Raw genomic sequence first — 14,042 nt, 5'->3', positions numbered from 1 at the left:
TCTAAAGAGGGGAGGAACACCAAGCTTGTTATTAGCTCACAGCTCATTCCATCACTGATGGTCTAAGGTTTCTGAAATGTCCTCAGCATGGGAGGACAGGGGACACTCTTTGAAAGCTGAACACCATGCTGCCATCCAGAAAATGACTTTATATATCCTTCAGCATGAGCAACTAAACCCTGACATATGTTAGCGTGTTGTTGTTGGTGATTTTACTGCAGTGAAGGATTTGAATACTTACTCCAACCTCCTCTGAAGATGCTGTTTCTGATGATGATCCGCTTCATCATGAAGATGGAGCTTTGTTTGGATATCTGACCTGGTTCACTGACTCCTCTCTGTCTTCTTCACCTGCAGCGATGAGGAGGAGCTCAGGAAGTCCATGTCAGAGCTGGCAGATGTCCGAACAGACTCCGCCTCTCACACCATGAAACGGCTGGGGAGTGGAGGAAACCCGCTGGTGGGTGTTGCCCAGCAAGCTGATGGCGAGCTCTACAAGAGCGGATTCCTGGTCCGTAAAGTCCACGCCGACCCCGACGGGAAGAGAAGTATGCTAATACTCTAGTGTTTTCAGGGCTAGACGGCACCAGGTGTTTGAATATAAAACCATTTTAGGGAGGGGATATCCTGTCAGGTATAACTCCCATGATGCCTTGTTTTCCCAGCTCCGCGGGGTAAGAGGGGGTGGAAGTCTTTCTATGCCATGCTGAAGGGGATGGTACTCTACCTGCAAAAGGTAATCATCTGGACTACATTACCCAGCAACCCCTCTAATAGTGCATAGTCAAGTTAACTCTGAAAAGGAATCCCGTGGTGATTCTCATCCTGTCTGCTAAAAGAACATCTTTCAAAGACTTCAGGACAAAGGTCTGGAAAATTCAGTCGCTTAAAATAACGCTTTTTTCTGATTGGCTGCTAGGATGAGTACCGTGCAGAGCGAGAGCTGACAGAGGAAGACGTAAAGAATGCCGTGTCCATCCATCATTCCCTGGCCATGAGAGCAGCTGATTACAGCAAGAGACCAAACGTCTTCTACCTGAGGACCGCCGACTGGAGGGTGTTTCTCTTCCAGGCAGCGTAAGAAGATCAGCTCAGCTAACATTCTATACATCTCTCTATAAGTGGTATTTTACCCTTCAAGAACCAGCTCAGCTCACAGTCTATACCTCACTTTTTCAGTGTTATAATTCTCTTACGGAACCAGCTCAGCTCACAGTCTATACCTCACTTTTTCAGTGTTATAATTCTCTTACGGAACCAGCTCAGCTCACAGTCTATACCTCACTTTATCAGTGTTATAATTTCCTTCAGGAACCAGCTAAGCTCACAGTCTATACCTCATTTTATCAGTGTTATAATTCTCTTTAGGAACCAGCTCAGCCCACAGTCTTTACTTTTATTATTATGTTAGTATTTTCTCTAGGAGCCAGCTCAGCTCACTTTACTCCTCTTCATCTGTGGTAATTTTGGCTCAGTGCTCATGATAAGTGTAGTGGGATTGTTTATTGAATATTCCCTGTCAGCCTTGAGTATCTGTCTTTCTAGTGTATGAACAGTGTTCTACTTCAGCATCAGACCATGCTTGAATGAAAATTTGAACATTTTTGTCAAACACAGGAGGGGAGGATTTGGATTTTATGGCTACTTGGGGGCTTTGGGAGCAAAGCTCCTTTAAAAATGATTTTTAATACACATTTCCAGCTCCCTAAGATTTAAAGTCCCTTTGAGGAGTTTCTAAGTGATGTTCAAAAAGTCTCTCTTCTAGATATATACGGCAAGGGTCCAGGTCTGAACACAGTTACATTTATTACAGTCATAGCGCCCCCTGGTGGCTGGGGCTGGGCACCATTTATTTAATGGATTCCTCTCCCAGTTCTGGTTCTGCTAATTGATTGTGTTCCTCATTCCAGCTTCATTATTTTTGAAGAGTACAAACTGAACGAGTTTAACAACAAGGTTGGTCTGTCTTCAGTTTAGGTTGTAGAAGTTACTTGTCAAATGTGGAATGGATTTTTCTTTAGTTTATAAAACAGACCATTTTTTATGAGGATAGGTGAAGTGCATTAACAAACCTAATAAAATTAACAAAGATATATGTTCAACAGATTTGAATTAGATTAATTTGATTAGCTCTTCAGTTTGTTTATGAACATTGTGCTTCCTTGGGTTTGGGTTTGGACATCATGGCAAGGCCTACAAAAGTCTCTTGAACTCTTTTCTGAAAACAACAGGTAGACTGACATTTTGACATTTGTGCTGTAAAAACAGGCCATTGGTTAGCCATTTACAAGGCCCCCTGTATTTTAAACTCCCCATCAGAGAATAATCCAAATCTTCCAAATCCAAATGTACTTTTCATATATGAAATTTTGAAAGTTCTGCTCTGTATTTCATTCTCAACACTCTTGTCAAAACCTGACCCAATCCTTGCTCATGGGCTTCTGACTCTGAAAACCAACATGGTGATGAACATGAAGTGCTGTCATGAAGGTCTTCTCTCTGTTCCTAACTCTAGTCATGCTGGGTTTTAGTAATGATGTCTTTCATATCAGACATCCTCTTATCCGTTGTTCTGATCCCCTCCCTCTCTTTGAGATCCTAAAAGCAGTGTCAAACCTCTTTTTACTATTTACGTTAATGATCTGTGTCAGGATAAATCAAATTGTATGTATCACCTGTATGCTGATGACACAATTCTCTATTGTGCATCTTGTTCCCTGACGCAAACCTTTGACAGTCTTTCTACAGTCTGCTTTTGATGGTTTCAGTCACATTTAACTGACTTGAACTGCAGGTAAATCTAAATTAACAGTCTTTTCTGGTGGCAAAGCATTACCTGCCAACCTTCCTAAAATCACTGCAGCTCAAGGGGCAGAAACCGAAATTGTATTTGTTCATGTGCACATTGACAGTCATGTATCTAAGTGTAAACTTAAAACGGGATTCTTCTTTAGAAATAAGTCCTGTTTTTCATGTCAGGTCAGAGACTATTTAATCTCCACAACCTTCTTACCGTTGTTGGACTACGGGGATTTGTTATTTATGAATGCTCCTGAGAAATACATGAAAAAAACTGGATTCTGTGTATCACTGCACTCTACATTTTATTACTGGCTGTGGATATGGTGTCCATCACTGTCTGCTGTATGCTGCTGCAAACCCTCCCTCCCTGTCTGTCCGTAGACACTCTCACCTGCTACTCTTCATCTACAAATCTGTTCTTAGGCCGCTTCCGTCTTATTTGACCACATATTTGATCAGGTCTAGCAACCATCGTGGGCTGCGCTCACAGGATTTCATTAAAATGTTTGTTCCTCAATAGAACAGAACTGGGTAAGACAGCCTTTGAATATGCCACCCCCTCTACAGGGAATACTTTCTCGATGGATGTTAGACTGACAGAGCTAATCACTGTGGGTGAATTAAGACTTTCTTAAGGGACCAGGAGAGAGCTAGCCTCTGCCACTCACCAACATCTACCACACACCAACATCTACCACACACCAACATCTACCATACAACAACATCTACCACACACCAACATCTACCACACATCAACATTTACCACATACCAACATCTACCACGCACCAACATCTACCACACACCAACAACTACCACACACAAACATCTACCACGCACCAACATCTACCACATTTAAACATCTAACACACACCAACATCTACCACACTCTAACATCTAACACACACCAACATCTACCACACTCTAACATCTAACACACATCAACATCTGCCACACAAGTACATTTACCACACACCAACATCTACCATACACCAACATCTCCCACACATCAAGATTTATCGTACAAGTACATCTACCACACACCAACATCTACCACACACCAACATCTACCACACACCAACATCTACCACACATCAACATCTACCACACACCAACATCTACAACACATCAACATCTACCACACACCAACATCTTCCATACATCAACATCTACCACACACCAACATCTACCACACTGCAACATCTACCACACAACAACATCTACCTAACAATAACATCTACCACACACCAACATCTACCATACACCAACATCTCCCACACATCAAGATTTATCGTACAAGTACATCTACCACACTGCAACATCTACCACACAACAACATATACCTAACAATAACATCTACCACACATCAACATCTACCACACACCAACATCTACCACACATCAACATCTACCACACACCAACATCTACCACACACCAACACTAACCACACACCAACATCTAACACATTTATACATCTAACACACACCAACATCTACCACGCTGCAACATCTATCACACATCAACATCTGCCACACAAGTACATTTAGCACACACCAACATCTACCACACACCAACATTTGCCACACACCAACAACTCCCACACACCAACTTCTACCACACAACAACATCTCCCACACATCAAGATTTATCGTACAAGTACATCTACTACACATCAACATCTTCCACACACCAACTTCTACCACACATCAACATCTTCCACACACCAACATCTACCACACAACAACATCTACCACACATCAACATCTTCCACACACCAACATCTACCACACAACAACATCTACCACACATCAACATCTACCACACACCAACATCTACCACACACCAACTTCTACCACACATCAACATCTACCACACACCAACATCTACCACACATCAACATCTACCACACACCAACATCTACCACACACCAACATCTGACACACATCAACATCTACCACACACCAACATCTACCACACACCAACATCTAACACACATCAACATCTACCACACACCAACATCCAACACACATCAACATCTTCCACACACCAACTTCTACCACACAACATCTACCACACATCAGCATCTACCACACATCAACATCTGCCACACACCAACATCTACCACACATGAAAGTCTACTAAACATCAACATCTACCACACATGAAAGCCTACTAAATATCAACATCTACCACACATCAACATCTGCCACACAAGTAAATCTACCACACACCAACATCTACCACACACCAACATCTAACACACATCAACAATTTCCACACACACCAACATCTACCACAAACCAACATCTACCACACATCAACATCTACCACACATCAACATCTACCACACACCAACATCTGCCACATCAACATCTACCACATCAACATCTACCACACACCAACATCTACCACACACCAACATCTTCCACACACCAACATCTACCACACACCAACATCTGCCACACACCAACATCTACCACACACCAACATCTGCCACACACCAACATCTACCACACACCAACATCTGCCACACACCAACATCTGCCACACACCAACATCTACCACACACCAACATCTGCCACACACCAACATCTACCACACACCAACATCTGCCACACACCAACATCTACCACACACCAACATCTACCACACACCAACATCTGCCACACACCAACATCTACCACACACTCACATCTGACACACACCAACATCTACCACACACCAACATCTACCACACACCAACATCTACCACACACCAACATCTGCCACACACCAACATCTTCCACACACCAACATCTACCACACACTCACATCTGACACACACCAACATCTACCACACACCAACATATACCACACACCAACATCTACCACATCAACATCTACCACACACCAACATCTACCACACACCAACATCTGCCACACACCAACATCTACCACACACCAACATCTGCCACACACCAACATCTACCACACACCAACATCTGCCACACAACAACATCTACCACACACCAACATCTGCCACACACCAACATCTGCCACACACCAACATCTACCACACACCAACATCTGCCACACACCAACATCTACCACACACCAACATCTGCCACACACCAACATCTACCACACACCAACATCTACCACACACCAACATCTGCCACACACCAACATCTTCCACACACCAACATCTACCACACACTAACATCTGACACACACCAACATCTACCACACACCAACATATACCACACACCAACATCTACCACACACCAACATCTGCCACACACCAACATCTACCACACACCAACATCTACCACACACCAACATCTACCACACACCAACATCTACCACACACCAACATCTACCACACACCAACATCTACCACACACCAACATCTACCACACACCAACATCTACCACACACCAACATCTACCACACACCAACATCTACCACACATCAACATTTACCACACACCAACATCTACCACACATCAACATCTACCACACACCAACATCTACCACACACCAACATCTGACACACACCAACATCTACCACACACCAACATCTACCACACACCAACATCTACCACACACCAACATCTGACACACACCAACATCTACCACACACCAACATCTACCACACACCAACATCTACCACACTAACATCAACCACACACTAACATCTGCCACACATTAACATCTTCCACACATGAAAGTCTACCAAACATCAACATCTTCCACACAAACATCTGCCACTCACCAACATCTGTTACACAAGGGCCTCTGCCACTCACTGACATACTCAATTGATGCGATGTTTCACTCACAGCTGCAGCTCTGATACGTTGTTTTATTCAGTCAGAGTGTTGCTCTGGACTGACTGACTTGTACTTTCTCTCGGGTCGGGATATCTTCTCAGAGTTTAAAGTGTTGTTATGGGATTACCTTATGGAGCCAGATTAGAAACTCCTTATACACACCACATGGATATTTGAAACATTATATTAAAAATGAAACAAACTGGAAGTGTAAAAATATCAAGTTGAGCTGAGAGAAGTAATAGTTAAATGAGAGACTGCTCAGAGAGAGTGTTTCACCCACGTGTAGCCTTGTATTCTCTCACCTTTCCCCGCAGGAATCCTGAACAGATGCAGTCATGGATCACCCGCATCAACGTGGTGGCAGCCATGTTTTCTGCTCCCCCGTTCCCCGCAGCCATTGGATCCCAGAAGAGATTTAGTCGTCCTCTGCTGCCGGGATCCAACACCAAGCTGTCCCAGGTACACTCTCTGATCCAGGTCTCCAGTGTGTTTCAAAGAGAATGAGTCACAAAGGTGGTCCGAGAGCTAATCCCTCACATTTCTCACCTGTCCCTCCAGGAGGATCAGGTCAAATCTCATGAAAACCGCTTCAGGGCAGTTTCCTCCGAACTGGCTGACCTCACTGCCTCCACACCTGATCGTAAGGTCAAAGGTCGTGAGCTGGAGGAGCACAAACTGAGGCAAGAATACCTTGAGTTTGAGGTAAGAACAGACTCTGGCACTTTTTCACAAATAACCTGTCATCACCTGTTCACAGCGTATGAGCATAAGTCAGGAAGATCTGCCCCTACTCTCTTAACTCATCTATACATTTTACAGTTTCCCTTAGTGAAGGAACGCAAACACACCGAAGAGCCTTAAACTGTCAGCAGATACCAGATAAAACCAGTCCAAAACCTTTCATGACAGTAAAGAAGAGCAGTAGAGCTGTCCTGTAGCTTGTTTGTTGCAGTGTTGTGAGTTTTTCAGAGCACGTTTTCATTTCTCACATAAAGGATGTACTTTATACTATCATTATTAATGTGATTATTATCAATGACAGTCACTGGAAGGTAGCTTGTCAGTCAGGTGATGCTAGCTGTTCAGTCTTTTCTGTCTGAGTTTTAAGAGCGTTCTGAATGAACACCACTCAATAAACTCCTTTTTGGTCCCTCAGAAAACTCGCTATGGTACATACGCCATGCTGCTTCGGGCCAAGTTATCAAGCGGAGATGAGGACCTATCAGCTTTTGAGTCTCGGCTTTTTGATGATGGCGGCCTCCAGAGGGCGCACTCTAGCCCTACACTGCCCCAGGACGTAGCTAACAAAGAGAAGGTTCGTGGGACCAAGACATCAAAAAGCTTAAAAGTAACATCGTCCTCGTCCTCCACCACAAAGAGCAGCAGCTCTAAAGAAGGGAGCAAGAAGAACGGTGGTGGGAGCAGCCAGCAGGGGGAGCTGCAGAAAAAGAGCAGCAAACAGGACGTGGTGCCGTAAAATGGCTCCACAAAGATTCAGGTTCTTTAAAAGTGAAATGCTGGAGATGGACATGAAGCATCATGGGAACGCAGGCTGGCCTCCTCCCTTAAACCTTTTCTGTTTGACCCTGCTCCAATTCTGATTGGCTGAGGAGAATCTGGTCCAGAGTGAGGCGTTAGAAGCTCCTGTAAAGGATCCAACCGGTGATTTGTAGGAGACAATGCATCTCTGAGTGCACAGTGAAGAGCATGATTCCTCCAGAGTCTGTTTCACATACAGACAGGAAACAGCTGGACCCCTTCAAAATAAAAGCTTTATTTTCCCTCATTTTAGGTACGTTTTCTTTGTTCTGTTGTTGATCTAAAGTTTAATTGGTTGCTGGGCCTCACACAGCGCCGCTCTTTGGTACTTTATTTTTCTATCACACACTGACCTCCTGCACAGCACTGCTCTGCTTCTCCCAGCAACCAGCGGGGAACAAGTTGCCATGGCGACCACATATGATGGACAGAGCGTGAGGAACTGTTGCCATGGTGACCCAAAAGGGGGGGTGAGACCTTGGTGTCAGGACTCCCCCGCTCCACCGACAAACAAGCAGATGGAGGCTGAAATGATGCGTCACAGAGAGCAACAGGAACACACACTCCTCCACACTTCAGCACACAGTGTGTGTTCATGTTCGGTGCGTGTGTGTGTGTGTGTGCGTGTGTGTGTGCGTGTGTGTGTGCGTGTGTGTGTGTGTGTGTGTGTGTGTGTGTGTGTGTGTGTGTGTGTGTGTTTGTGTGTTTGTGTGTGCGTGCGTGCGTGCGTGCGAGTGTGTGTGTGTGTGTGTGTGTGTGTTTCGGGGGGGGGGGGGGGGGGGGGTGTAGAGCTCACCCGCTAGGACGCTTGTTACAGATGCCGACGTGCTGACTGAGGGTGAGCAGTGATTCAGACTGACGGAGCAGGTATCATCGTCGTGACACTAGTTCCTTAAATCCACCAATTCACTGTTTCTCTGCCTCAGCGGGACCAGGGGAAAACTCTGGGCTCTGCTTCAAAGAGCCAAATCTTCCAGAGATGCTCCTGAGGCAGTCTGTGTCAGATAGCTCTGTGCGGCTCTGATTGTCCTCTGATGGTCCCGTGTGAAAAGAACGGGTCTGATGAGGGAGACAGACTCAGGGTTTGGATCAGTGTCCTGCTCTCACAGCAGTTTGGACTTTGGAGACTTCACCTCAGATTTCTGTGTGTGTGCTGGAAACTTAATCCTGTTTGAATCCGTCCACTTTATCTCCTCGGGAACACGTCAGAGGTCCACGTTATTTAAGGCTTGTGTATTTTGCTGTAACAATTTTTATTTTTACGATAAATAATCTTCTGGTTGTTCATCATCAGGATTCAGTTAAACACCCTTAAATTTTATGAAACATACTTAAAATCCTTTGGAGAGTTCCTGATATGCCCACTGTGGGGCACTCACTGAACCTGAGAAGGAATATTCTCACTCAGCCTGCAGCTACCTCCATCTGCCACTAGGTTTTACCAGATTGTGGAGTTACAGTCTCACCACTGTCTTGTCCTGAGTTTTATCATTTATGTTTTTTATGAAAATAATTTTTTAGCCTCCAAAGTAAAGTGAACAAACTTTGACTCACAGTCATTTTTCAATTTCAGCTTGGATTAAAAAAGAAAAAAGAAAAAGGTGATTATGAATCTGAGACCCTCTCTCTGGAACAGTTTAACGCCTGTCATTAAAGGCATCAAAAACACACACTCCTTTGTATTTCTGCATGAAACCTTCATCAGGGAGTCCAGAGAGGGAGAGTGTTCTAGGTTCTGTTCCTGGATCCTTGGGACTGACACCTCAAACCCAAACATCCCTCCCTCCATTAGTTTGAGCCTAACAGCTGATCATTGTCATTGATTAAACCCACGTGAAGCAGTTCAAAGTTCATTAGAGTTCATCTGGATTCTGCATAAACAAAATATATTTTCCTCCTGTTACATAACTCAGCAGGATGAATCATACTGTGACCTGGTGTTAAATAGTTGTAATGACACAGATGGTCACCTGGTGGCAGCAGAGGCAGAGTGTGACTGTTTAAACATCTAAAAGGAAGGACCAACTCTTTTCTGTGACTTCATGTTTCTGGGTTTTGTGTTTGTTTCTATTTAAAATGACTCTTCTCTGAAGCTGGAAACGTTAACCCCTTACATCCACCTTTGCTCAGACTTCCTGAGAACACTGAAGGAAATCTGGAGCATCTGGACCCTGTGTAGGACCTTCCTCAGAGAGTGAGGGAGTCTGATGCTGCTCTTCATGCTGGACTATCTGCTGGGGTCCCTTTGTCTCCTGCAGGAAAGGACACTGAGATCTGAGGACAAAGAAATGACAACAGGAGCGTCACGGAGGGACAGGTCTGTGAGGTACTGACAGGAATCAACTTGAGCAGCCTCTTCAGATGTTTACACATGACCACAGGACGTGACCTGCTCAATTTACACCCCTCTGACATCAGCCCTGAGGAAACACTCACAGACACACTCAGCTGTGGACAGGCTCATCACAAACTGAGGACTAGTACATCCACACTGTTGGACATCACCTGGAAAATGGACTTGGACTTGTACAGTACTTCTCTAGTCTCTCATCTGTTATTCTGTCTGTTCAGGTCATCACAGACCCATGTCCTGACTCCACCCCCACCATCAGATCTAACACCAGACCATACCCACACCCTCAGACCTGGGCTCAGCCCGAGAGGATGGGGTCATACCTGAAAGACTAAACAATGTCTCCTCCTCCTGCTCCTCCTGCTCCTCCTGCTCCTCCTCTTCCTGCAGCTGCACAGGTTCATTGAAATGGTTTCCATCATGCAGACCTTAATCCTTCCCATAATGCCTCTGACTGTCTCTCTAACTGGATGGTTGGGGTCCTGTATGATGGAGGTTGTTTTGGTTTTTGCAGAGAGCTGAGCAGATGTCTGCAGTTTTATCTGTGAGTAGGGACGCTCTCAGTGATCTGATTGGTTATGATTTGAAGCCTCCTCATCGTTCCACAGTGTTTAAGTCCCTGAGCAGGACTGATCAAGTCTTCGACCTCAGGTCTAAAACAGACTCTGGGTGTCAAAGTGTTTTGGTCCTGCTGTAAATGTTGGCTCACATGGACCTGATCATGACCAGAGACAGAGCCTGTCACACATATACTGGACTTGTTCTTCCCATCATCCATGTGTCCTGTCCTCCTGTGTCTTTTCTGGATCTGAACATCCACTGTCATGATCCCGTTTGTCCCCTTAAAGGTAACTCGATGTAGGCTCCCTTTAGAGCTGCAGGGCTGTGTGTGGGGTGTAGAGAACGGTTTGCAGGGAACAGATGGTGGAGAGCCCACCACAGAGAACGTCTCATTTAGCCATCCTTCAGGCTCAGCCTCCAGTCCGGTCTCTCCTGTCTCTTTCAGATGGAGTGTGGCTCTGATACATGAGCAGCGGAGATTCAGCCCTGGTGTGCTGTTTGACCTCCGGGGGGCGGGTCTTATATACTCCTCAAATATCATTGGAAGTGGTGTGTGTGTGTGTGTGTGTGTGTGTGTGTGTGTGTGTGTGTGTGTGTGTGTGTGTGTGTGTGTGTGTGTGTGTGTGTGTGTGTGTGTGTGTGTGTGTGTGAGTGTGTGAGTGTGTGTGTGTGTGTGTGTGTGTGTGTGTGTGTGTGGGGAACTGTCATGGCTGCTTCCAGCTGCTGGTCTGTGTAACCCTGTAACCCTGTAACCCTGTAACCCTGTAACCCTGTAAATAAAGACCTGTCTGACCTAATGAAGCCATACAGTAGCCGGGCGTGGGCCTGGCTGCTCGCTGCGTTTAGAGCACTTTGTTTAAGAGACTAAAGCTCTCCACAGGATTTAAATACACTCCTTTATTTATTCTGTCCACCCCGCTCAGCAGACTCCACCCAGTCTCTGTCAAAGGTTTCTCTGTTGGTTATTTTGGCCTCGCTGTGGTCTGAACGTCCGCCGCCAGCTAACCAATTGAGCTGTGTACATACTGTCCACTTCCTGTGAGCTTTGATCGTAGTGAAATAAAAAGCTATCCTTGAAGGCTTAGAGGCCAAAAATAAACAGATATACAAACTACAGTCCAGGTCTGAGCGTGCTTTATTCAGACTAACTCAGATTTCAAAGACGTTAAAAACAAGACGACTTCATCCTCACCAGGTTTTAACATGAATGTCTCACATGAACATGTTTCAAATGTTATTCTTAAACATTCTGAGCTCCAACATGAGAGTTCAGACTCTGAACACCTCTGTAAAGCTCATCAAAATCTCCCTCAGTTTCTGTCTAAAATACATTCACTGTTTTCCTGACCTCCATTACACTTTCAAAGAGTCAAGTGTGATAAACTTTAATTAAAAACATTTTAAGTTCATCAAAACTGAGACAGAAAACAATTAAAACACATATCTCCAAATGGTTCACCTTTGACCAGTACAACTTGGAAAAATCTCTTGAACTTTGATCTTTAACAAAGTGGGTCCTCCTGTCAGTAGCTGTGGATCTTTGTGTCTCTTCTGCAGGAAATAAAAAGCTGCGTCCATCAAACAGAGACCAAAGCACCCTGCAGACACACCCTCCCTCGGGCTGGAGGTATAGAGTCCAGATCCATACAGACCTGGTTCCTGCAGAGTTTTGACAGAGTTGTTGCTCCTGCAGAGTTTTTTAGGGTCCTGGTCCCTGCAGAGTTTTATGGCACTTCCTGTTTGTTTGAGATGAATTTGTCATGCTAATGTCATGCTCATCACTGATTGGTCAGCGGTGACTCCTCCTCTTCCATTGGCTGACTGCTGAAGCCGCTGTCGACCGTGGTATCTGATTGGACAGAAACACAGGGGTTAAGTGGCAGAGAACAAACTGGTCACGGGTCAGACTCAGACGGTTTCTGCTTTCACAGTTAGTTCTTATCAAGCTGAGTCATGTTCACATGTTCATCCATGAGTTGAGTGGAAATGAGCTCTCTGGCGCTATAAAAAGAGCCAAAGCATCATGATTGACAGCTGTGTGAACCAATGAGGCTCCAGTTTTACTGAACTGTAGCTGGATACCTTGTGAAATTCCAGGACACATATCAAAGAAATTTTGACTAATAGTGTATTCTTCCTGTTACTTTATAAACTGAAATCTGAGAAATGACTAACAAACTTAAGCCGGCCTGGATGTGCTCAAACATTAATGGTGAACTCTGTCATGTTACTCATTCCTATTCCTTGGCATTTTTGTCTCTGGTGGGGCAAATAAATTTCACACCAGAGCCCAAAATAAAGTCCTGACATGACAGGCAGTGCACACTGATGCTGGCTAGCACAATAAAAGAGAGCGGACTTCATATATATACTTATATAATATATAATATATACTTCATATAATATTTTAGTATTCGAGTATTCTACTGAAAATTCCATCGAGTACTCGAGTAATCGGATAAAACACATTTTTTTGTACTCAAACAGCAATTATTTTTCGAATGAAAATTTGTTTCATGCAAGCGTACAATCAAGTCACTTTGGGTGATAAATTTAAAATTCAATGCGATCTGACTAGATATGTGACATTTTAACTAGGAATAAGACATTCTTGAAAGATTTTGAGTCTTTGCAGTGTTCAGACAAAAATGATGATTATCCCTGCTGTATTGGAGCACATACGGCTCCATTACTACTTGATATTTTATCCTTCATTGACCTAAATTGATCTAAATTTGACACCTGCCCAGTTAGCTCTCTTATGTTTTTGTTTTTTAATCTTCTTCACTCTTCAGTGCTGTGTTTTTATCTACAACACTAAATCAGTAATCAACTAATTTTCATAACAAGTCATTTGTATGTAACGGTTGTGGACACTGAAGGAGAGAGGAATAACATTGTACGAGGGACAGACGTATCTTGGGGAGACGCCAGCGCAGGAGAACGAGTGTGGCATCTTCATGGAGAAAGCGTTG

At 44.4% G+C, this 14,042-nt stretch overlaps 2 protein-coding genes across 4 annotated transcripts in view; one reads left to right on the top strand and one right to left on the bottom strand.

The window, feature by feature from the left end:
- Nucleotides 1-8,913, top strand: part of psda (pleckstrin and Sec7 domain containing a) — a 73,449-nt gene extending 64,536 nt beyond the window's left edge. For both annotated transcript variants that reach the window (XM_074675582.1, XM_074675583.1), the window contains exons 14-19: nt 358-548; nt 666-736; nt 920-1,077; nt 6,929-7,073; nt 7,173-7,316; nt 7,771-8,913. In XM_074675582.1, the coding sequence (XP_074531683.1) occupies nt 358-548; nt 666-736; nt 920-1,077; nt 6,929-7,073; nt 7,173-7,316; nt 7,771-8,091 (1,030 nt within the window). In that variant the 3' untranslated portion in view covers nt 8,092-8,913. The remainder of the gene's footprint in view (nt 1-357; nt 549-665; nt 737-919; nt 1,078-6,928; nt 7,074-7,172; nt 7,317-7,770) is intronic.
- Nucleotides 8,914-12,241: 3,328 nt separating this feature from the next.
- Nucleotides 12,242-14,042, bottom strand: part of nfkb2 (nuclear factor of kappa light polypeptide gene enhancer in B-cells 2 (p49/p100)) — a 40,963-nt gene continuing 39,162 nt past the window's right edge. For both annotated transcript variants that reach the window (XM_074675584.1, XM_074675585.1), the window contains exon 24: nt 12,242-12,916. In XM_074675584.1, the coding sequence (XP_074531685.1) occupies nt 12,846-12,916 (71 nt within the window). In that variant the 3' untranslated portion in view covers nt 12,242-12,845. The remainder of the gene's footprint in view (nt 12,917-14,042) is intronic.

This window comes from Halichoeres trimaculatus, unplaced genomic scaffold (assembly GCF_033239565.1).
Source record: "Halichoeres trimaculatus isolate MK-OKI-2021-1 unplaced genomic scaffold, fHalTri1.1 fHalTri1_scaffold_8, whole genome shotgun sequence".
NCBI classification, from domain to species: Eukaryota; Metazoa; Chordata; class Actinopteri; order Labriformes; family Labridae; genus Halichoeres; species Halichoeres trimaculatus.
Note: the sequence above shows the minus strand (reverse complement) of the source record. Positions and strands in the feature narration are given on the sequence as shown.